Below are 24,969 nucleotides of genomic sequence, written 5' to 3'. Positions count from 1 at the left end.
AGAAGGGGAAGAGAAAGGCTTACACCTTATAACAACATAGCATAAAAGGACAGAGATGAAGGTCATTAATGATTTTAATTATTTTAAGGCCCATTAAAATTAGAGAAATATCAAAGCACCCACAGTGTTAAACATTTATTATTACAGCATTTTAGAATTTACTAGTTCATACCTTTCAATCACAGCAAGTTATTAGCAGTGAAGGGATGAACCCTCTTAAGAGGATTTTTATTTCAATGATAGGGTGTTATGGACAAGACAATCTAAGTTTAAAAAAATTAGTAGCAAGCGCTAGTTGAGTTAATCAGTTAAAGACAAACTGTGCCCTTGGGATGCTAAATGAAAAAGCAACAGTAAAGCTTACAGAACTTAGCTCGTACAATTTGCCTTGAAGGCGGAAGATTGGTTCCCTGAAATAGCAAAGAATTATATGCTTTAGTTCAGAAAAAAAGTTTTCAAAATAAAGTCTATTATTACCTCTTCTCCTTTCAAAACAATGGAAAAAATTTTAGAGCAGAGGTTTCAATTTATTCAACAATTGTACCTCTGAATTTTTAAAAAAACTATAAAACCATCATTGTTTTGACTTGAAAAGAAATAACAATGCAAATATTCATTATCACATAAAACATAAAAGAAACAGCAAACTGTCAGAGTTAATGCAATCTCTGCAGAGCGCTATTAGTCAGAGACAGCTGGCCAGCCCAAAACACAAAAACTTAAAAGATCAGATCTTCTTAGGAATTAACATCTTCATTAACCAACAGGATGTGGTGTGGCAGAGATTAAATCTTAAATCCCAAACTGCCTTCTTTATGAGCTGTCCCTTCACTGTTACCAAGCTGTGCAAATGTGTGAACTAGTCAGCAGCACCAGAAAGCTCATGCAACTACTCACCATATTTTAACCTTGAACTGACTCACAGATTCAATGTTAAATCAAATTTAGGGGTAATGTAAGCAAGCAAAGCAGGACACAAGGAGTCAAATTTGAAAAGCAGAGCAAATAGCAGAAAAGTTATTTAAAATAAATCAATAGGGTTAACTGCATAAAATAGCAAAAAAAAAAATGCAATTCACTCCAAAAACTTTAAAAGCAAAAACAAAACAAAAAGTTGCATTTCCAGCAAAATTTGCACATGATTAATTTGCATTTTAAAAAAGTCAATCAAGCAATTTAGTTCAAATTCTTTCGGACATGCATGCTCTAATTCTTTTAAACAATTCCTACCTGATTTCCAATTGTGTTTTTCTTGTGAACCTGACTGCTCCTCTGCTGAGCACTGAGAAAAGCAAAGGAGAGAAGCACTGAAGAAAATCATAAGATTTTTTTCTGAGCAAGTAACAGATACTAAAATAAATACAGGCATTAAAAATATATCAACAACTGAGGCAGAGCTAATATAAAAAATCCAGGTCAGTTTAATTCTGGAAGCAAAACCAACTCAATGGAACTTCTAGAACCAATTAGTAATCACAAATCAAAAATAATACACCACAGGAAGAAAACCTGTATTGCTACATTAATAAGTCAAGGTTAAGTATTAGTGATATCCCACAGGTATATAAGATTGTACTGAAAATTGATAGCACTTTTTGAGTATATGCCATGTTCTAAGTGGTTTACAGATATTAGTGATTTTATTTTAATTTTAACCCTGCGAGGTAATATTCATTCATTTTACAGATGGAGATACTGAGTCACAGAGAAGCTGAGTGGCTTCCCCCATATTACTCAGCTAACAAGTGCTGGTACTAGGTAGTCTAATTCCAGATCCCAAACTCATGATATCATCTAATCTCATTGCTTTGAATTCCACTATATTCTGACAACTCCCATAGCGCATCTTCAGCTTGGACCCATCTCATCAATTCTAGACTCAAGTATGTTTTCAACAACTCAGCATTTCCACTTGGATGTCTAATGGGCATCTCAGACTTAATCTGTGAAAACTGAACTTGTGACATCCTCCCTAAATCCTGTTCCACCCACATTCTTTCCCTTTTTAATTAATGGCAATTCCATATTGCCAAGTGCTTAAGCCAAAGTCCTTGGTTCCTCTTTCTCTTACTTCCACATCAAATCATCAGCAAATGCTATTGACTCTACTTCTCAAAATGTCTTTAAAATTCAACATCTTTTTATTCCATTGCTACTACCTTGTTCCAAGCCACCATTATCTCTCACTTGCACTGTCGTCATCACTTACTCTTTGGTCTCTTTGGTCTTACACACTTGTCCCCCTAATGTCTATTCTCAACACAGAAGCCAGAGTGATCCTTTTAAAGGGGGGTTCCTGTCACTCTTCTGCTCAAAACCCTCTACTGCTATGCAATACAATTACACTCAGGGTAAAAGTCAAAATTCTTGCAATGGTCCACAAGGCCCTTAAATCCCACTCTCCACCTCTTTGACTCATCTCCTCCTATTCTCCACCTCTTTCATTCGAGAGGTCCAGCCATACTGATCTCCTTTTTTTTTGATCCCACCATGCACACTCCCACCTCAAAGCCTTTATGCCAGCTGCTCCATCAGCCTAAAAAATACACTTCCTCTATATCTGCATGGTTCCCAACATCACCTCCTTCAAGTCTTTATTCAAATTTATCTTTTCAGTGAGACCTACCACGACCACCCTATTCAAAATTGAATCCCTCCCTTCCTCCAGGATTCTCATCCCCTTTATACTGTTCTGCTTTTCTCTATGGCATTTTTCACCTTCAAACAGACTATATAGTTTACTGATTTTTTGTGTGTTTATTATCTGCCTCCCTCCATTAGAATGAAAGCTCCTTGTGAGCAGGGGTTTTTGCCTGTTTCATTTGCTGCTATAACCCCAGTGCGTAGAAACTACCTGGCACATAGTTGGCTTCAACAAATATCTGTTGAATGAGAAATCCAATGAGGCTGATACCATTATAACACGAGCATAGAGGGGATAAGAGCCAGATATCACCCCAACAATTTAACCCCAGAAATCTCAAGATTAGGCAATATGTTACTCTATCTCTCAAAAGACTGAAGGCTTTCTTTTGGTGAGTCCATGAGTAAACATATATCAATATAAGAAAATACAACTCATTTTGGTTATTCTGAAAAGACTAGCAATACTGAACCCTCTAACTGATTGTTTAGTTGTTTACAGAAGCTGTTTTGGAGATTAATGAAATAGTCTAAAACAGAGAAAAGACAGATTAAGGTTATCAATCAACTGTTTAAAGTAGTGGGATATTATAGCTCAGCAGCACATCAGAAATCAATGCCACACTTAGAACAGTTGCTCAAAATGGCAATCTTTTATAATCTCCCATGATGTATTTAAGCTGCTTCCCTTCAAACTCATAAAAAAACTATATACTACCTTCAACTGAGGATGGGGAAGAGGTGGGTGTTGAAAGGCCACACTGTATTTCATTACTAAAGATATTTTGTGTCTCTTTCTTTTTCAATTTGCTAATCTCAGAGTTTAGCTTTTCTTCTCTCCTCAGTTCTTATTATTTTTCTAGTCTTTAGTTAAATGCTTAATTCCCTTAATTACTATGAAATTCATCTCTCCAACCTTTTCTCTGTATAATCCAAATCTACATTATTCAGGTTTTTGTGGTGAGGTTGTGAATGAGGTGAAGGTTGTGTCTGTGGCCAGGGGTCTGATGAGACCACACTGCCCTCTGGCTGCCCACCATGCCCTGATGCACAAAGTGTGCCTAAAGTACTACTCTTCCTGGGGCTTCAGATCCCATGCTTTCTTTCTCCAGGGTCCTCCAGGCTTTCCTCTCTTCTAGGAAGAAATGGGAAAACTACTATTATAATGTGATCATGCCTTCTTCATGGATATGACCATCTCTCCCAAGCATCATACTTGTGTTTTAGAGGTTTTTTTTTTTTTTTAACAGGAGCTATTTTAAAATAAATCACTGACTAGTAGTGGTAACTTCGAACTATGGCAGACTTACAGGTGTTTACTTTTAAGTAGGTGAACTACTGGGGACCCTCAAATTATGTATAGGTCCCCTTAAAATCATATAAGAGAAAAGAAACTGAATATAAAGCAAAAAACACAGAGATTGTTGATGACTCCTTGTGCTACCTTAGGCAAAGAGTATGACCTAAATGGACCTTAGTTTCTTGGCTTTCTTGGCTATAAAGTGTGTGTGTGTGTGTGTGTGTGTGTGTGTGTGTGTGTGTGTGTGTGTGCGCGCTAAGAGTCAGAGAGACAGAGACAAGTGCTGGGGCACTGTTTCTTAAGTTTCTTTTACATCTAAGATTCCTTGAGATGCAAAGTTACTCTCAGATGCTTGTGAAATCCACTAGGTGAAGAGATTTTCCACTGACAGAATTTTCATCTACTAAATAATGCATATTTAGGATCTACCACTTGTAAGAATATGCAGGGAAAAAATAGATTTATTTTATAAGCCAATCTCAAATATTAGTGTTAGAACAAATACTAAATTACCTTTACTTTTCACCTAAAAAATAATCTTTTTTGCAGCAACTGGCCCCATAAATCCAAAGATACTGCTTTTAATGACGTATTTAGGTACTTAAATTTACTCCATAAGTAACATAATAAAAAATAATCTGCCTAGATAGAAAACATCCTTTATCATAACTCTTAGGAATGCAATGATAACTGAACTGAAAGTATTTCAAAATACTTATTTAAAAATGTATTCACAGAAAACCATGTAAGGACTTGCAAGTTAATTTGAGTCTTTGGAGGTATTCTTGGTAATAGGTCCTTAACTGGTTATCTCTGCAATATTGTAAAACACACCTATATATAATGTTTTAATTTGACATAAGTCAAAACTGTTAGGGCACCAACTATCTGAAAGAAACTCTGTGGAACATATAAACATGTATAAGGTATGGTCCTTGTAAAGAGAGCCTACAATTTATCTAGTGTGGGTAGTGACATACATACACAAAACACAAATAACAAAGGAATAAGCTCTAAAAGAATAAATATTTAAGGTTGTAACAGAAAGCCAAAAAAGCGCTTCTGTTTCAAATGTGGGATATAATTAACCCCATATCTTATTATCTGTGTGTACGTTATTAATCATATAAAATTCCTACTACACACAAGTCACTGCTGAAGAGTTCGCCAGAACATTAAAACACATAAAACCAAATTAGGTTTAATTAGTTTAATGCTCTGAGACATAATGATTTTGAAATTATATAACAAAAGGTTTAAATTTTTATAAAAATAAGAGCACATTGAATGACATTCAAAGAAAAATAATCCATGTTACCTCTTAGCTCAAAAATTTTTTCTGCATATTTGTGTCTATCCATGTCCATGTGCATATGCAATAAGATTATAATAACATAAGAATGTGCCAAGGGGTATGTGTGACCATTTATCAGACAAATCCTGTACATAGTAATTACTCTGAATGTTCAGAGAAAAGAAAGATCATTTTGGTTTGATTTGATCTGAGATTTTCATAGAAAACTTGAAGAAAAGTAAAATTTTAATAGAGGAAGAAAATCAACTGCATTCCAAGAGAATGGGGTAGTATAAGCAAAGCCAGGAGGTAGAAAGCTAGGGCATGTAGGGAAGTTGTGGAAAGTAAAACTATTATGGGAAAAATTGTATGACCATAGACTCAGGTTTGTATTCAATAAATGACCTTAAAAGCCACTTAGTACAATAACTCTATGTTAGGGCCAATTATGGAGAATTTGGTCATTATAGTGAAGGCAGCAGAAAGTATTCAAAGATTCTAAGCCAGAAAATGGCATGATCAAAGAAGTATTTTATTAAATATTACCTCCCTGAAATAGGCAGTATCAACTCTGAACCAGGGAAGACAGGAAGCAGCCAGCCTTGATCCCCTCCCTCTGACTGTTGGAGTCCTGCCCAGCCTTCAAAATCAAAGCAAGTACCATTTCTGAATTATGCCTTCTCAGAAACCTCCAGTTATCTCTCCTTCCCATGAACTCCGCTAGCTCTTAGTCTGTGCCTGTATTCTATAAACAGGACTGTGTTATACGCAGGCCTCTAACTCCCCTCCAACAAGGTCTGCTGCTTGATGGCCAACGGTGTGTGGCATTAATCAGTTATCTCTACCTCTCTCACCACTGACATTACCTCGCAGTGTTTACAGTTTACAGTAGTTTCTTAAGAAATATTTATGGAATTGTATTTTGATGCCAGGGTTATATACAACCAGATTCTTAATGTTTATCTGCAATAGGAAATTTAAATAATTTGAAGAAGTGTGCCACAGACATGTGCTGCAGCAAGAGTATGGTACATTTAGGAATCCAAAAGTGGCCAGTCTGGCTACAGCACAGAGCTAGGGGGTGGGATAGAGAGGAATAGTAACAATAGAATAGGCTGAAGAGGTAAGCAAAAGACAAGATTCTACAGGGCCTTGGAAACCATGCTAATGAGTTTAGACTTTATTCTGAAAGTAATAAGAATTCTAGAAGGAATTAGAAAGAACATGACAAGGGGGCAAGGAGACCACTGTAGCAACCCACCCAAGAGAAGACTAACTTTATTAGTAGCAATGATGATAGGAAGAAATAGAAAAAATTCCAAAAATATTATAGAGGTAGAATCATATGGACCTGTTAAAGATGGAAAGAAACAAAGGTGAGGGGAACAAGGAGTAAAGAATGACACTCAGGTTTCTGGTTTGAGCAACTGGGAGTTACCACCCACAGAGAGTGGGAACAATGGAGGAGGCATGAATTATAAAATCAGATGATGAGTTTAACTTGGGAATATTGGGTTGAGGCTTCCCTAGGATATACAAGTAGAGATTCCCAGTATGTAGCTGAATATGGTAACAGTCCAAGAAAAAGTTCTGGAATGGAGATCTAGATTTAGAGGCATCAGATAAAGCTGGTAACTGAAACCACTGCAGTGGGTAACACTGTTGGACAGGGATAGTGCAGTGAGTGAGAAAAGAAAAGGGTCTACAGAAGAATACTGATAAAAAGCAGTTCTTAAGCCATGATCAGAGGATAAAGAGCTCCAAAATAAAAATGAGAAGAAGTGGCTAGAGCAGAAAGAGGAAAGCCAGGAGACAATGGAGAGTTATTTCAGCAAAGGGATAGGATAGGTCTCTTCAACAAGGAGTGGTTAATGATGTCAAACAAAGGACTCAGAGTTGTCCATTGAATTAACTGTTCGCTCCTGGCCAAAAGCAGTCTCAGTAGAGTGGTGTGGTGGAAACAAGACTAAGGTGAGCCAAAAAGTAAAAGAGAAGTGAGAAAGAAGAAAGAGGAGTACCGACTCTAAGTCAAACCAAAGAGGGCTCAAACGAATCAAGAAAATAGAGTCCCTCAGAGATGCAGATTCCATGGCAAATGTCAGAGTGTACCTCTCCCTCTACTACTATGTTTAGTTTGTAGAGGAGACTTGAAATTAAAAGAAATGTCAGTTGTGCTATGATGGAGGAATTACTAGAAAAGTGGCAACATACAGACTAAGGCAGTGGAAGGGAAAAGTCTATCCTTTATACTTTAGTGACAGAGCGTTTAAAAAGCTGACTGTATATTCCTGAGCCCTGGGGTTTGTTTAGAAGCAGCTAACAGAGTTACCTCTTTTTTCTCTTCTTGAAGCCACCACTGTAGGTTACCACCAAGCTGTCAATAAAGTATAGCCTGCTAAAGGACCCAGAGCAATCAGCTGGATTCACCATATTCTAGAACTGTGCTGTCCAATACAGTCGCTGGTAGCCAGAAGTGGCTGTTTAAATTAAATTTTTAATTAATTAAAATTTAATTTTCATTTCTTCTGCTTTACTAGCCACATTTCAGCTACTCAATAGTCACATGTAGCTAGTGGCTACTGTATTGGACAGCATAGGTTATAAAATATTTCCATCATCTCAGAAAGTTCTATTAGACAGCACTGCTCTGGAGTAAAGAATCTCTTTTAGAATGTTCTTTTATATTACCCCAAGAAGATTATAAACAGTTGCTGAGAGTCCCAAGAGTGCAACTTATCACATGTAGGCTTGGCTCCATCCAATCAGATTGAAGCCAAAGGAAGAAGAAAACTACATGATGTCGACTGCCCCTGCAGGATCTTTAGTGAAGTCTCAGGCTAAATATTACGCAAGAAAACCCTAGAGAACTTGGGGGCCTATAAAACAAAGATGACTCATCTCCTAAGACTCATTTTAAGGATGAAGATAAAGTTCAAAATAACAGATTTGAGAATGAAAGAGAAAAGTGGAAGTCCACTTATTTTTAAAACAGTGCTTGAAACATTAGAATTTATAACTTATTTAAATAGATGATACTAACGATGTCCTTGCAAGTTGTTCAAATCTATATTTCTACCAGTCCCGGTAGGCAACCAAGCATTTAATTCCTAAATTGGCAAATAAGGATCTTGCTATAATCTAATACCTAAGTTTTAATTCCGCAAGAAAGAGAACATTCTCATGTAAGAATAGGAACTAGATACACCATTACAATGGAATATGATTATGTATTAGGGACACATAAAAAAGAATGTAAAGGTAAAGACCAAGATTGTTTTGGAATTTGGTGCCAAGGTTCACATATACTGCCTTTAGTAAAATGAATGGTAACAGAGACATTCCAGAGGATCAGGAAAGAGATATAATGAATGCTACCACCCTTAGAATTTTCATGGTGCTCACATAACAAGAACTGAAATCTGCACACTATCATTTCAACTGTGAGAAAACAGGTGGGGAGACCTACTCAGCAGATTGAAAAACAGACCTCGGTCTGCTGTTTGTGGCATAGAGATGTTATTCTAACGGTGTGTATCTGGAGCCCATGTTTCTTAAACCACCGGACTGCAAAAATCTTAGTAACTCAGAAGGCAAACTGTGCCCATGAAAATGGAGAAGAGCACAAGAATTTGAAAGTTCACTCCCCACGGCATTCAGCTAACAAGCTTGCCTTTCTGTTCAGACAACAGGATTACTGAGAAAGAGAGGAAGTGAATGAAGAATAATTAATTGGAAGAGCGCATTTTCTTAAATAACAAAAACTAATTATGTTGTGTTAAGAAAAATAGAATGTTGGGGTTTTTTTTTCACCAGGGAAGAATGACAAATTAAAATCCTTAAGTCCTGAGGAAAGTTGACATTTCCTTCTGAAATACTAAACTTTTAGGTTCAGAAACTATATTACAATTGAAAAATCAAGCCTTCAGAAATTAAGAAATTCCAAAGCAAGTCTACAGCAGCGCTTACTTGGACACATTACACATGGTACATATTTTACGGTCCATGTTTAACAAATAACTGGGAGATGAAAAAAAAGTTTCACATATTCAACACGGCAGAATAAATTCTATAGCAGAAAGAATTTTGAGTTGTTCTGAACACTACTCTGAGACATCACTTTCCATTAATCTAATTTTAGCAATTTGTTTTCCTTTCTTTTTGGTAATTTTTAGAACAAAAAGTCATCCCAGTTGAAAAACAAACTACATGTGTAAAATACTCTATACATCACCATCCTATAAATCTGAGGGGTGGTCCTCCTCTTTTGGTAAATCTCTAAAAATCTCATGAAACTAATGCTTATTTTCCTCAACTCTAGACTTTAATTTTCTATCTTCAGAACTTAAAAATACTTACATAATTGTCTTCAAATATGGCTTTTCTTCCTTGATGGAAACAGCATTCCTGCCAACTTCAAAATTTATAGCTACAACCATATTTTTTTAATTTTTAAAAGCACAAAAAATACCACAACTCCTCAAAGTAATTTTGAAATGAACACTTCTTCATCATCATAATTATCCCATGTCACATTGAAATGCACTCCAACTCAGCATACAAACAGAAAGAACATTTACCTCTGAGTCTCAGTGCAAAATATTACATCTGGAGATAACATCAGCAACTAAAAAAGTCTTTCAGTGGCAATCATACTCCAGTCATTAAAAACGTCATAAATGAAGTAAAATGGTACATCTCGTAGAATCAAGTTCCTCTGTGTGTGTGTGTGTGAGTGTGTGTGTGAGTGTGTACATATGGTACTTTCTCACTTTTACAGACTGCACCACAATTTTCAAAGGCACTGTCACATAACTTCATTAATTTGATCTTCCGACAATCCTGAAAAGTATACAAGACAGGGATTTTTTATTATTCCATTTGACAGAGCAATAAACTGAGATACAGAGAGACTAAGTGGCCAAAACCCAAACCTCATCAGTGGCAAACCCTGGAAAAAGAATTCAGGCTGCTGACTCCCAGACCAGTCCTTCAAAAGGAAGTTTAGGTGTGCAGTTTAAATTAGATGAGAAATGTGCAAAGTTACTGGGTTTCTAAAGCAGTTTGAACAATGATTCTTTTTAGTCCCCTAACATCATAAAGGTTCACAATCTATCTCACTGCTGGAAAAATGGGACTGTCACCTGGATTACAGAGAGACTGTACCAAAAGGCTGTAATTGAAGCATTTTCATTTGCAAAATTATACGCCTTTGAAAATCTAGTCAACATAATACTTTAGTTCAACAGCTTCTGAGGTAGAAAATATTAAAATTTACTGGAGAACATAAACTCTGGACCATTTATCTTTAAAAATAAGTAAAAGGATAATCTAGGGGGAAAATGTTTCAAGCAGAGTATAGGGGTGAAATTTAAATTTAGTGCTGGTTACAAAACATGTTCAAAACTTGAATCCTTCCAAACTGATTATGATTTTTTTCTCTGTCTCCTCCTTGAATCAGGATACCATAACAGGACAGTGCTGCAATATCCTTTTCACTTTTAAGTTATGGTGTCAAGTTTATATCTGCATCTGCTACATTTTTATAAAAATCAAACTGGCATTTGTAACCAATAAAAATCAGCATGAAAGGAAGTATTCCTGGTTATTTCAAATGACTCAAGGATTTCTTTTTCTTTTAAATTCCTCAAAGAAGCAAGTGAAGTAAATGGAGAATGCATCAGTTTAAATTTTTACCTGCATTTCTCTATACTTTTCAATTATTAGGCAAGCTCCTAAAAGACAATTTTTTTTTCCTTTTCTTTTTCTTTCCCCCATAGCAACTAGAGCAGAGCTTGGAACAGGTCACAAGGATTTCACTGACTACACAGAAAACCAGGTAGAAATTCTCAGGTCCACCCTTCCAGGCCTAGGGACAAGAAGACACACCAGAGTCTAGGTTTCTTGCCACTGGTGCTTTTGCAGAGGGAAATGAGCAGTACAGATGATGAGAGCCATGGGGGCAAGAAGATAGGGGAGCAGGTCTGTGTGAAGTGGCTGTGGAGTAAATCCCTATCTAGAAGTTGGAGCGGGCAATGCAGCTAAAAAAAGACAACTGTCTAAAGGAACATATTAATCACTGAGTTCTAACAATTTTACACATAAGTCACAGACAGGAAACAGTTGAAAAAACTAATGTACCAAAACCAAAAACTAGTGTACCACACAATAGTAATAACTGCTGGATGCAAAATGTGTATACACTATTTGTTAGGCCATGTTCAGAATGAGACAATTTTCTGTTGAATAATTGGGCCTTTCCTCTCTAAAACATGCCTATAAATTCCTCAGGCCACTGTTTAGTTTAGGTCACATGATCTAAATATCTGTTTCTTCTAAGTCAAAATGTAAAACTAAGTCAGTCTAGTTTTACATTTTCTTGTGTTTCATTTTTTATTTGTCCCTATTCTTGAATACATAGTAAAGTAACAGTACATAGGCGTCTTTACTTTATTTTTTATATAAAATAAACTATATTTTATATACTTGAGGTTGGAACCACTTACATGCCACAGGTATATTTTAGAGTTAGAATCAAAATTCTTTAAAAGCAATGAAAAACTGATTCCACTAAAGGGCAGGAAAAAATGGTAAATTCAGGGTCTTGAAAATGTCACACAATAAATAACCAACCTTGAATACTTAAGCATAATGTTTACCTGACAATATCTGTGAATATAGCAATAGAATATTAGAATATAACAGAACACATGTATGATAGAATAGCAATATATAGACAAGCTTATATAAAGTATATATACTTCATAGAAAAGAGAATGTTCATCCAAAAAGATTACATCTAAGTTCACAAAGGACAGTTTTTTTAAAAAAAATAGGCCACTATAGTCTGATTTAGGGATGGCCAAATAGCTTGTATCCTGTGAATTGCACTGGGTATTTCAAATTTATGTGAGAAATTGTTCCCTAACATATTTTAAATGTGCATCTGTTACTGCTTATCTATGGGAGCTCAAGTACAAACTGCAGATCATCATCCAAAAACAAGGAGTATCTGAGCTACATATGATTTCCCATGCTGTACGATAAAGAAGCCAACTCCTTTATTCAGAGAACATGGCCCCATGGCCACGAGGCTCAGATCTCCTCAGTAGGTTGACTCAGAGTTAATCCTGACACAGAATGCTGGGGTTGTTGTAGAAATTCACATGTGTATTTGAGACAAATCAGCAGGAGGAATGCATGTGACAATCAAGGATTTCACGTACTTTGCGAAGCCAATGAAATCTTCGTGGTTGGTGTTGATGTAGGAGACTTGGATGTCGATCAACAGCAATACCTATAAGTCCAAGAGAATCACTTCAGTGAAAACCCATCTTAAATATTCTCAAACACTAAGTTCGGTAATAGCCTACAAATCATTTATCTTTATTTAATTTTAAAAAGGATGCTTCAGTTAGAATGAAAAGTTGCATTAACTTTTTTCATTAGACTCTCATTTTTACTCTAAACTCAGAAACAAAAGATCTATGTGAAAAGTCTGAGTCCCACATGAAGACAACAGCATTATAGTTTATAAGCATGTACTTAACATGCTTACTTAACACAGAGCCAACTTAACACAGAACCTAGAATTATTCTATTCCTCTAAAACGTAGGTGTAATGTTCAAAAGGACACATGTATAAAAATACATGTGGCAAGAAGGCCATGCAGGAGCTGCTTAGAGCTTCCTGCTCCTGTAGACACCATATGTTAGCCACAAAATAGCAATATCATCTCTTGTTTTTCCTCTCCTCTTCTATCTCTTTAGGCTCCCTATAGGCAAGTAGGAGAAGTATCTCATCAACCAACTCAAAAAGGCAATATACAAATAAATAGAAAGCCTCCTTGAGATCAATAGGCTTCACTGAAGGTGACATCTGAGTGCATCGAAGCATTCGTGCTAACAGTTCATTGGCACAGTCTATATAATGTCCCCCAGGAGGTGCATCCTCAGGAAAGCCTTCCCTGATCCTCACCCCACACCCTCACCCAAGACCAAGTTGGATCATGCTATTACTCTCATATAGTCTATAAATCATGATTATATTTTTATGTATTATACCCTATACTTTTTCTTTGTGGTGTTTATCACAAATGTAATTAATTATTTATATTATATTTTGTTTGATGTTTTGCTTCCCTGCAAGACTGTAAGCTCCATGGAAGCAGAGATTATATTTATCTTGTTCACCACTTTATCCCCAGAACCTAGCATGATACACACAACAGGTGCCTGAGAAATATTTGTGGCTGTAAATTCTATGACGATCTACCAGTCTTGAAGAATAGTTTATTTTAAAGGGAGAAATTTATTCCCATATAATTAGTACATGGCCAAGTATTATTGTTTCTCACTCATTACCCAATGCTATGGTCTCTGAGGCTTTGCTTTTGTGGCTAATCTCAGTTGGTCATCTGACCAAATCTTGCTGTGAGCCCCAAGGAGCCCTACCGAAAAAAAGACTAAATGAATCACCCCAAACCCATCCTCACTACCAACATAAAGTCAATGCCCAGGTGCTAACTGGGTCAACAATATCATACTTGTATGAAAACTTTCATATCATCAGATAATATTATTTTTTCTTCTCTTAATGAAGAAAACTGAAGAGTTAGGAGGAGTCATCACTATTAGATTATCTGTGGCATTGCCACTATTCTCCCTACAATAAATCCAGATTCTATTAAATTTTATACCCCAAATCCATTTGGCTAGGAGCTTGGATCAATAAACATAATATTCAAGCACAAATTAGTAGTCGCCACCATAAAGAACAAAATATCTACATAATTCTCAACATTGCCAAAGGTTGTCATGAATATCTTGGACGTTCACCCACATTAACTTGGACTGCAGTACAGGGGAAAAGTGGAAGAAAAATAACAACTATGGCTGTTCTCATTCATATTCCTGGAAACTGGGAGTCTGTTTTCATCCTAGGAAAAGAGCCAGGTCGCATGTGGGGGATGAAAAGGAAAATAGTACATTTTTTCTCTTTTTTTCACTCTCTCAGAGTTTCTCACTGCCTTTCTCACCCACAGTTATTAAAAATTTAGTTGAAGAAATGTAAAGCTACCCCTGGTAGCAGTAATCACCCACAAAGCCAACCATTTCAACATGCAATTACATGTATGGAAGCACCTGGAATAACAGCAGGCACACACCGAAGCTCAAAAAACCTTTGTTTTAGAAAAAAGTTCAGACAGATTTATGGTTTTTCATATTTTTAATTCTGAAGAATTTCCCCTACACACAAAGTTTCCAGAGCAGAGGTTGGTAATAATTCCATTTTTTTAAAAAACTGCAAGAATACCTCAAAGCAGTACTGGTACAGAGGTCTAAGGAAATGGGTCACTCTCTGACCAGTGACTTCAGAAGTACCATATGGCCTAAAGCAGCACGGAGTTCAGAACTCAAATGTGAAATCTATGCAAACTGACATGTTCACGTTACCAAAAACATGCACGTTTTTACTATGCCACACAAGTCCATATTAGCAGTGGCAGGCACCAGCTTCTTCGGGCAGTTGATTAACTGTCAAACCAGGCCACCTGAGATGGTCACTTAGGAGAGAGATGTTCGCTCCCTCCCTTAACTCCCACTTGGGGAATGAATTAATCACTACATCCGAGGTACAGATGGAAGACAGTCTCCCTTGAAAACAGAAAAGGCAATTCTTTCTCATGTCTACTATGTGTCATAGCTCTTTAGGAATAACAAAAACAACTAAAATTAATGAAGAACTAAGAACTATATCTGGATTACTTCATTTCATCCTCACAAAATACCTGTGAGTTAACTACCATTATTATTCCACTTTCCGATGAGGAAACTGAAGAGTAAAAGTAATAAATAACTTGTTCATTTACACAGAAAGCAAATGATAGAGCTTGGATTCGAACTCAGGCAGTCTGAACCCAGAGCCCACAATCTTTTTTCTTTTTTCTTTTTTAATAATTTTTTTCCTTATTTTTTTTGGCTGCATCGGGTCTTAGTTGTGGCACACGGGATCTTCGTTGACGCATGTGGGATCTTTCATTACGGTGCGTGGAACCCGCGTCCCCTGCATTGGAAGGCGGATTCTTTACCACTGGACCACCAGGAAGTCCCTGGAGCCCACAATCTTAATGACAATGAAAAGTTTGAGTGTGTCATTTCAGTAAAACAAAAACTCTGAAACATGAAACATGAAGAAGTTAACTGATTTAGATATGAACACAAAGATAATTAAGATAATAATTGTACAGTTTTTTCCTCAATATTGTTTTTACACAGGATCCCTAAGAGTTAAGTAGGATGTATTATCATTTGAACTGCATAGAATAAAGACACAAATTTAAATGGTTATCTTATTTACTTAAGGTCAGGAGTACAGTTGATAACAGAACTCGTTTTCTTGGTCCAGCAGGAGCTGTGACATTAGGTTTGTGGGGGAACTTCTGGTCTTGGGTTGTATACCTGGACCCAGGCTTGATTTCACTGGCTCATGAGTTAACATTGATTTGTTTATCTCTACTAAGTCACAAAGCCTACTTTCTCCACTTTTGGCTATTGTGACTACTCCAAGAGTGAGAAAGTTGCAAAATAAGTGAAAACTATGAATAATCGTTTGTTAACTTTCAAAACACGATGATAAAAAGTAGCAGCAATGAATCCCAAAGCTCGAGCAGAGAGCAGCAGGTGGTTACCAGAGTCACTCACAAATATCCCAACCTGCTGGGCCTCCATTCCTCTGTCTCTTCGCTTTCTCCTTCCACGCCCACCCCAACCCTACAATACCCTCTGACACATGTTGCATGTGTCTCTCTCCCTGTGGTTTGTCTCTACCTCTCTCTCTCCTATTCTGCCTTCCTCCTTTTCCCCAGTTCTTTCTCTCCTTCTTCCCAATTCACCTAAGAACCACAAAATCTTGGAATTCTAACTTATAGAGGACTTCAGAGATCATACAGACCAACATTTCAACGTTGTACATGAGAAAACAACAGTCCCGAGAAGTGATTTGCTCAAGAACATGCTGTTATTCTGTGGTGAACACATGGCTTGAGTCCAGTGTCCTCTCCATGCTGTCACACTCGCAGCTGTGTCCTGGAACTGAAGAGCATCTGAAAACCTTTGTGTTTCCCATTATAATGTTTTATAAGTAACTAAGAAAACATCCACCTAAATTTAAGAAGCTTTAATTACTTTCATGTAGTCCTTAACTTTTTTCAATGAATTATTCTCACTTGAAAATAATCGTTCATTCATAGTTAGCCAAGATTCGAAGACAATTTCAAAGCCACTCCTTACAAACCATATGTATTTACAAAATAGTTAGAAATGCTTAAAAGAGCTGTTCTTAAATGTTTTTATTTTTTTAGTCATAGATTCCATGGATAAGCTGATGAATAGCTTTATCCATTCTCCTCAAGAAAAAAAATTAAAAAACTAAACATTTTGCAAAACATTTTAGCAATTTATGAATATCCTGGTGCCCATCTGTGGGCCCTATCTTAAAGAAAAAATGTGATATGTTTCTGGATTAGTGGTTTTCAAAGTGGGGTGTGTACATGCTAAGCGTACACATGATGATTCATGAAGTATTGAAAAAAATAATGGAACTCCTATTATTGCTTTTTAAATGTTATCCTTCTAAGGTCTTTATATATGTTTATATTTTTAACATACACAAGATGTTAGTATAGCAACACTACACTACTTATATAGCAACATGTATAAAATTCATAAATAAGTAAAAATAAACATATGTGGTGGTGTTCTCAGCTCTTTTTTTTCCATTCAGGGATACGCCGACTGTTGGAGACCACCAAACAACCCTGGGGAGATCTTCCACTTCCCACAAGGACCCTGCCCACCAGGGAAGGCCTCTCCTCACCTGGTCCTTTGTCTTCCCTTCTCGCTCACGAATGTGGTTAGCAACAATCCTTTCCGTTTCCTCGCAGAGTCTGGGGAAGTTTGCCAGCTGTCAAGAAAAACAGATCTGAGTGTTAATACTCAAATATTTATACTGCCAAAAAAGAAACAAAAATAAGTTATGTTGTATTCCAGAAGACATGCAGTACCATTCTGGAAGCAGAAGTGAAATATCCTAAAGAAGAATGGCAGAGTGACAGAAAAGACTGCACAAACTACAATCAGAAGTAACTACATTATCTGAGAAGAAACACTTCAAAACCAGCAGAGAAATTCCCTGCAAAGAAAACAGAAACCCAGATACCATCCAGCTCTATGCTGTACAGAGTTAGCACTTAATAAAGTTCAAAGATGAAGAAGATAGAAATGAGGATGAAAAGGAGGATAATGACTAATATTTATATAGTGCTTACCATGTTCCAGGTTGTGTGCTAAGCACCACATGAATTACCTCATTCGAAATTCACAACAATCATAAAAGACAGATCCGATTATTAACCTCATTTTACAGAGGAGGAAAGCAAAGCGCAGAGAGGTTAAGTAACTTGTCCCAGACTGCACAGTTCAAAATCGGTGGGTCCAGGATTCCTACCCAAGCCCTCAGACTCCAGAGTTCATGATCTTGTCCATCACTTTTTGAGGATGATTCACATTCCATGAACCACAGAGATCATTTTTTAAAATTCCACCCTAACAGATGTGTTTTTATATATTTTTGGCAAAACTGCAGAAATAATGCATGTCAATCACTTATCCCATCTCAATTATACAGGTAATTGTCCAAAATTTAGTTTGCAAAAATGAATGAATTATAGTTGTTTTCAGTGTAAGGAAGAAAAAGAAAAGGATGCTATCAATACAAATGTTCAAGGAAGCCTAACCTAAAAACGGGGCTTAGTCGGGTAAAGTTGTGTGGAACGGCTGTGGGGAGAAGGGAGCTTGCCAAGCACAGGAACATGTGGGAAGGCACTGGAGGACAGAGACAATGAGTGGTCAAAGAAGTAAAGGAAGGTCAGTGCAGACAGCAAGGGGATGGTCTTTAGGCAAAGCTAGAATGGTAAACAGGGGCTTGATCCTTGTAGACCTGTTAGGAATTTTGGCTTCTGAAGCAATTCAGATGGAAAATAATGGGACTTGGACTGGGACGGCAGCAATAGAAATGGAAAAAAGTGGGCAAATTCATGGTTTATGACAGGCAAAGATTAATTCCATTTATTATATAAAGCACTTGCAAATTAATAAGATTAACACTAACATCTCACATAAAAACAGGCAAAAAACGTGATTTAATTTAAAAAGAAATTTAATGGTCAATAAGAGAAATATTAAACTTCACAGAGTAATGCCAAGAAAGATAGTAACTACTATGTTGTCAAGTTACTGTAATCATTTTTATAAGACTTAATGCAGGTGAAGGTGTACTGAGACTAGCACAGTTTAAACTTGCTGAAGGGACGTCAATGAGAATAATCTGTCTGTTAAGCAATTTGGCAATATGTTTCAAAAATTTTAAAGACACACACACGTCAGTCTAATTACTTCATGGGATTCTGAGCTAAAATAATAAGGAAATTCATCACAGCGTTACTTGTAATAGCAACAATAAGACAAATAGACATAACTCTATAAGCCACCTAAGTATCCAATGATGTTAAATAAATTAAGGTAGGTCCACTAATGGGATGTAATAAGCCATTCCAAATAATAGCTAATATTTGATATAATACTAATTTATAAATAATATCTAATAACATGCTAAAGTATCTATAATATGACACTGGGTGAAGAAAATCAGGCTACTAAATATAAAATGTGATTACACACAAGCATACACACACACTCATAGCCACAGGCCACCATAAACACTTGATAGCCTTTGAGGATATAGCCAAAGACCTTAAAAACTCCAAAATTCTTGAGTAATACTGTAGCACATAATATTTCCCCTACCTTGTATGCTAGGCCTCCCTGAGGTGTGATTGCTCCATGGTCATTGGGGTCACTGTGCACACCTACTTTATAGCATGCATGATGCACATCAGTGTCTTAGCAAGACAACAAACTGCACTACTTCATGGAACCGTTGTGATTACAAATCACATATAAATGTTAAATCACCTAATGCTGTAGGTCTGCTGTCTGTGAACAGAAAAGAATCTACACAAATACTACAAAATGTTAATTAGCAACAACCTCTTTGAATGATGGGCTTATGCATAATTTTAATTTTTTTCTATATACGTCTGCATTTTCCAAATTTTTCCACAACGAACATACTTTTTTTTTTAAATTAATTAATTTATTTTTGGCTACATTGGGTCTTCGTTGCTGTGCACGGGCTTTCTCTAGTTGGGGCGAGAGGGGGCTACTCTTCATTGTGGTGCGCAGGCTTCTCATTGCAGTGGCTTCTCTTGTTACGGAGCACAGGCTCTAGGCACTCGGGCTTCGGTAGTTGTGGCACACGTGCTCAGTACTTGTGGCTCACGGGCTCTAGAGCGCAGGCTCCGTAGTTGTGGCGCACGGGCTTAGTTGCTCTACAGCATGTGGGATCCCCCCGGACCAGGGCTCAAACCCGTGTCCCCTGCATTGGCAGGCAGATTCTTAACCACTGCGCCACCAGGGAAGTCCTAGAGTACTTTTATAACAACATCATTAGAGCATAGAAACCTGGCGGCCTTGGTCACCTCAAAATTCACAGCCCAGTGTCTGTTCATGAGATCACCAAACCATCACCCCTTTACTGAGACCCCTAGCTGAATTCTGAGATCTGTGCTCATTTAGGGGCTTACTTCATGAATAACTTCAAGACACAAATGAAGCTTCCATTTTGAGTTTCGGAAACATTCTTCAGGGACAGTTCTATCATTCTGGAAGCGCTTTTATACTCTGAGAATACTGCAAGTTATTTTTGTGAGGCCTATAAAAAGTTTCTAAGTATGGAGGGGATAGCTGATGAATACTTGTCCTTCTTCTTGACTAATGCAAACCTAGGTGGCACATCTGGCACAAACCACTAGCCTGCACTAGGCCACCAGAGCAACTGTTCCTCCTCTGCACTCACAGTGTACCCCAAGCTATCATTGCATACTTGCTTTTGATGATAGCCACAATAACATAGAACCACACTCCTGCAGACAAGTGACTACACAAGCAATAGCGGTCTACTAAATAGGATGGGAATGCCAATAGCATTTACAAAATGGATTATAGCAGATTATTTCTAAAACACCAAAGAGTGGCAATATAAATATTTATTCAGAAACTAAATACTTGATAGCTGAAGGACCCCAGACTAGTATGCAGACATCAATAAGTCAAGGAAAGGCCAAAATGATAAGAGTATCCCATGAAGTAGAAACATCTAAGAACACTCCAATCTACTGCCCTTGGCAGGAGGATTGATTTTTTTGTGTGTACCTCCTGATCTTTCCAAGCTCAACTTCATCAGGAAAGGAACACGCCAGAGCCATAATTTTGTATCTACAACTGAGAAAACTGGATGTAAATGAGCCTAAATTGTAAGTGGGATAAAATAGAAAGAGAACACACTAGAAGAACTGCCCTCAGAGAAATATTGAAGGGGACAGTAAGCAGGAAAGATCTAGGCATTACTGAAAGGCAGTAATGAAGCCAGTACAGTTTCCAACTGGTTGATCTTAAAAGGTTTGTAGGAGTGTAAAAAATGTTGTGGGGGTATAAAAATCAAAATGATGGTTTTAATTGCTGGCTCCCAAATGTAATGCTCCAGTCCCAATTCTTCATAATACATATAGGAAGAAGGCAAAAAAAAAAGTCCTACTGACATTCAGAATGACTTCTGAGTAGGCTTTCTGCCACTCATTTCATTACCTCATTCAGCAGAGTCCCTGCTCAGTTTGCATGATGTTCTACTTAGCTTTAACAGATACTCAGCTGATTGCTCACTTCAATCCCTTGCCTCTCTTCTATGTCTCTTACTTAAGGTGCAATCAGTTTTCTCAACCACTTAAGTCATTATAATTTTCAATCTCTTTTGCTCTGGATGTTGAACTAAAAGCTTACCATGGTAAGAACACAATTTTTTGTCAAAGTCATCAAAATTTTAATCACGTGTGCCAAAATAATATTGACCTAGAAATCACCATCATTAGATTTTTATTCTTCTATTAATTATTTAAATATTCTGCAAATTGATTTATACAGGCTTAAGGAATTAAGGCTTTGCTATTGGATATAATAATTTTATATTCTTAAATTTATTTCAAATCAGTCATTCATTTAACAAACATTCTTTGGGCACCACTATAGGCCAGCTCTGAGCTCAGTTTATGTCAAAGTACCTGATATCGGAAACCTCACAGTCTTGAATGGCAGGTTGACTATACAGATAAATTGTTATACGAGAGAAATATTTCACAAAAATCAAGGAGAAACACAAAGAAGTAAGTGGCTAAATCTGCTCTGAGAAGGTCTCAGAAGATTTGATGCTTAAACAATGACAGCAAAACTTCCAGACAAAGCTGAACATCTACTAAATGATAAATTACTTCTAAATAGCTTATGTGAAAATTATGTTGAATATTCTTAAATAATAAGGAAGATTAAATGGAGTAATAATACAATATACATGTATTTAGGAATCAAAACTTTAAATATATAATTTTAAGAGAAAACTTTATACTTGTTCTGAGACAAAGTAGCACCATCATTTTTTTAAATACAAAAACATGTTTTAATAAAATCCAATATTTTAAGTATTATTTAGGGTAGTGTTTAATTATTTTGATGGGACGTCAATATAAAAATTTAATTTTAAGTATGGAGCACATTTTTCCCTAGAGGAAAAAAAATCACTTGAAAGACATTTCTCCTCAATAAAAATAAATTATACACTTACAAAATGCATTAACCATTGATTAATCAGATCATGAGAGCCATACTATTAGGTTTCTCTTGGAACAGGCACAAGACCAGGCAAGACTCTATACCTTCAAGAGTAACTAGTTCAATGCCTTAAGCAAAGACTCAGGTTCTTAGGTAACCACCTGTTCACAGTTCCATTGCAAACACCACTGAGAAAATGAACTAAAACCAGAATAAAATTTCTTTTATGTGCATGACTTGAGTTGATGGTTTGGCTGACCTAAAGATATGGGCTCTATTTTGATCAAAATGCTATAAACCGTCCAGTGTTGGCCACGCACTACAAACTCGGTAGCCATAATGATTTCACTGCTTATAAAAGCATGCAATAATTTTATTCTATTTATGTGAGTTAAAATCTGCCCCTAAAACCCTTAGTGATTTTTAATTTGTGTGTAGCATAATGGTGGATTTATTCAGGAGATGAGAGAATATTTATTTGGGCACAACACATTTGTTATGAAAAAAGGAAAAACAGAAGTATTCATATTTACAAAAGTGATCAAAAATGAGAAACAATTCTAGTAAAACAGGTCAAGAAACTTCACAAGCGTAAGTGGGAAAATTCTTTATTGAGGATTCTATATTTTAGGAGTGGCATATAGGAAGTCTAGGAAGATCTAAGTGAAGTTGGTAAAAAGGGGAAGGATGCCAGATCCCACCCGGGTGGCCTTGGGTAAAGTAGTCAGAGAGAAAGAAATACTGTTAGCCCTCCTTCTCCAAGTGGGCAAATCCCAAACCTCAAATATTTTCTACAAATGATGGGAGAAATGTTGAGCTCTGTGAAGGAAGAACATATATGGTAAGTTGATATGTTCTCCATTACATATCTGACCTTATTATTTCTTCTAAACAAAGAAATGAAGAGAATGCTAGTGTTATTTAGCAGATGCTAAGGAATTAAAACAAAAAGCCCAACCTTAAGTGAAATAAAGCTGAAAGGTAGTCAGAAGAGCCATAATCTCATTAAGTAATCAGAAAACATCCAAACAGGACGGCAGGAGGGCGTTGGTGCTGGGTCAAAACAATCCCTGAAGACAATAACCAGGTTTTCATCACCACTCTTTCCACATTTATCTCTGGTAGACATTATTAAGCAGTTAAAATGGAACAAGAAAAATCATGCAGAAAGTAAGAGGAAAAGCAGGGGCCAGGGTAAATTATAAATTAAGAATTAATTGCAAAGATCATGAATCCTTTAATGAATTGTGAGATTAAAAGGTGAGATTACTATCTCTTGACTTTTAGTCAAGTCCCAGGACTGAATTTCATATAAAATCCAACAAATGATTCAAACTTTAATACCCAGCCTGATTTGAAACCTGAGTACCATGGCCCATTACGTGAGGCATCTGCTGTATGCGAAGCACAGCACAGAGTGTTTGACTGGACAGCCAACCATTAGAAGAGATGAAATGCAAGTCTTTATGTACAGGGTGAAAACCAGAGCAGATCTATCCAGACCTAAAAGAAAATCCTATTTGAGCATGATGTTTTGTATATTCTCTTTCATCCTACAAGCTTTCATGGAAGTTACTGAAATGACTACTTTAGCCAAACGGAAAATCACCTGCCAAGTCGATGAGACATGATTCATGTATTCAATTATTCATTCAGTAATTATTATTGAAAACCTGGATGTTCAGGGGTTATAAATAGAGTAATGAGCTTAACAAACCAAGTCCCTACTCTCATGGAGCTTACATTCTCCAAGTCCCTCTACTGTCCAACAATCACAACAAAAATAAAAGACATATGTAGTATAATTCATGTGGTCGTATGTGCCACAAAGAAAGACAAATTTGGTAAGTAGATGAAGAATGATATGTGTGTGTGTGTGTTCGAAGGAAGCATGTGCAATTGCTGACAGAAAAGTCAGAGGAAGACTCTGATTATGTGGCATTTGAGCAAAGACCTGAAAGAAGCTAGGATGTGACCCATGCAGATATCTCGAGGCAGAGCATTTCCAACACTGAGAATGAGAAATGCAAAGGCCCTGCACCACATCTCCTTGACCTGTTGAAGAAACAAGGAAACCAGTGTAGCTGGAGTGGACTGTGGGGAGGGAGATGGGGAGGAGTTTAGAAATGAAAAGGAGCAAGATCGTGCAGGGCCTTGGAAGCTGTGGTAAGGTCTTTGGATTCACTGCTTAGTTACGTGTATTCAGGGTCAGATATCTACTTACCTAACATGCCACAAAACTCAGCATTTCTTCTAACAGCTCTTTTTAATGAAAAATCTTTCCCGGTGTTTCTAATAACCAACTAATGTATCTTTTTTATTTCCTTGCAAAGCGTTTTTTTCTTTTTTCTAAGCAGGGGGAAAAAAATCAATTAATTGGTACGATGGTGATCCAAGAATGTGGCTTCCCAAGAGGCCAATAAATGGCACAGTTGCTAAACTGTGCTTAAAAAAACAAGATGTTCCTCTCAGTGCTTCCTGCAAAAAAGCTCAGGACCCTGCAATGAAGCACTGGAGAAGAGGCAGTAGAGAAAAGCAGCTGAAAGATGATGCCCACCAGAAAACTTCCAAAGTTGAGATGTCCCTGGAGTGAAGCCAAATAGCTCATAAAACTCTAATGTCCCTGTCTTGTCCTCCAGTGCCCCAGAGACCACAGTGAGAAAACATCCGAGAAGAAGTGCATTCCCCCAGGTTAGCTTTGTGCCTTGTTATCTGAACACATATAAATCCCATGTGTTTCATTGATGTTTATTTATGTGGCTTAAGGAAAAGAAAAGTTAAGTATTTTACACATAAGAAATTCAACATGAGCAACTGTAAGTGAAAATATTGTTTTAAGTTTATATATATATATTCACATATACATATATATATATATTCACAATACAGTGAGAGTAACTATACACTTCAGATTGCCTGGAGCAGTCTTGGTTTACTCATATTATTCCAGTGAAAG

The 24,969-nt window shown here is 36.8% G+C and overlaps 1 protein-coding gene across 9 annotated transcripts in view; it reads right to left on the bottom strand.

The window, feature by feature from the left end:
* Positions 1-24,969, bottom strand: part of DNM3 (dynamin 3) — a 576,309-nt gene that overhangs the window by 311,598 nt on the left and 239,742 nt on the right. For 7 of the 9 annotated variants that reach the window (XM_059936430.1, XM_059936401.1, XM_059936392.1 and 4 more), the window contains exons 11-14: positions 17,113-17,199; positions 12,461-12,531; positions 1,231-1,282; positions 381-410 (exon numbers count right to left, since the gene is read on the bottom strand). In XM_059936430.1, the coding sequence (XP_059792413.1) occupies positions 381-410; positions 1,231-1,282; positions 12,461-12,531; positions 17,113-17,199 (240 nt within the window). The remainder of the gene's footprint in view (positions 1-380; positions 411-1,230; positions 1,283-12,460; positions 12,532-17,112; positions 17,200-24,969) is intronic. The other 2 variants (XM_059936424.1, XM_059936459.1) reach the window with 1 other exon arrangement.

Source organism: Balaenoptera ricei, chromosome 1 (genome assembly GCF_028023285.1).
Source record: "Balaenoptera ricei isolate mBalRic1 chromosome 1, mBalRic1.hap2, whole genome shotgun sequence".
NCBI lineage: Eukaryota > Metazoa > Chordata > Mammalia > Artiodactyla > Balaenopteridae > Balaenoptera > Balaenoptera ricei.
This window is presented reverse-complemented; position numbering and strand designations above follow the sequence as displayed.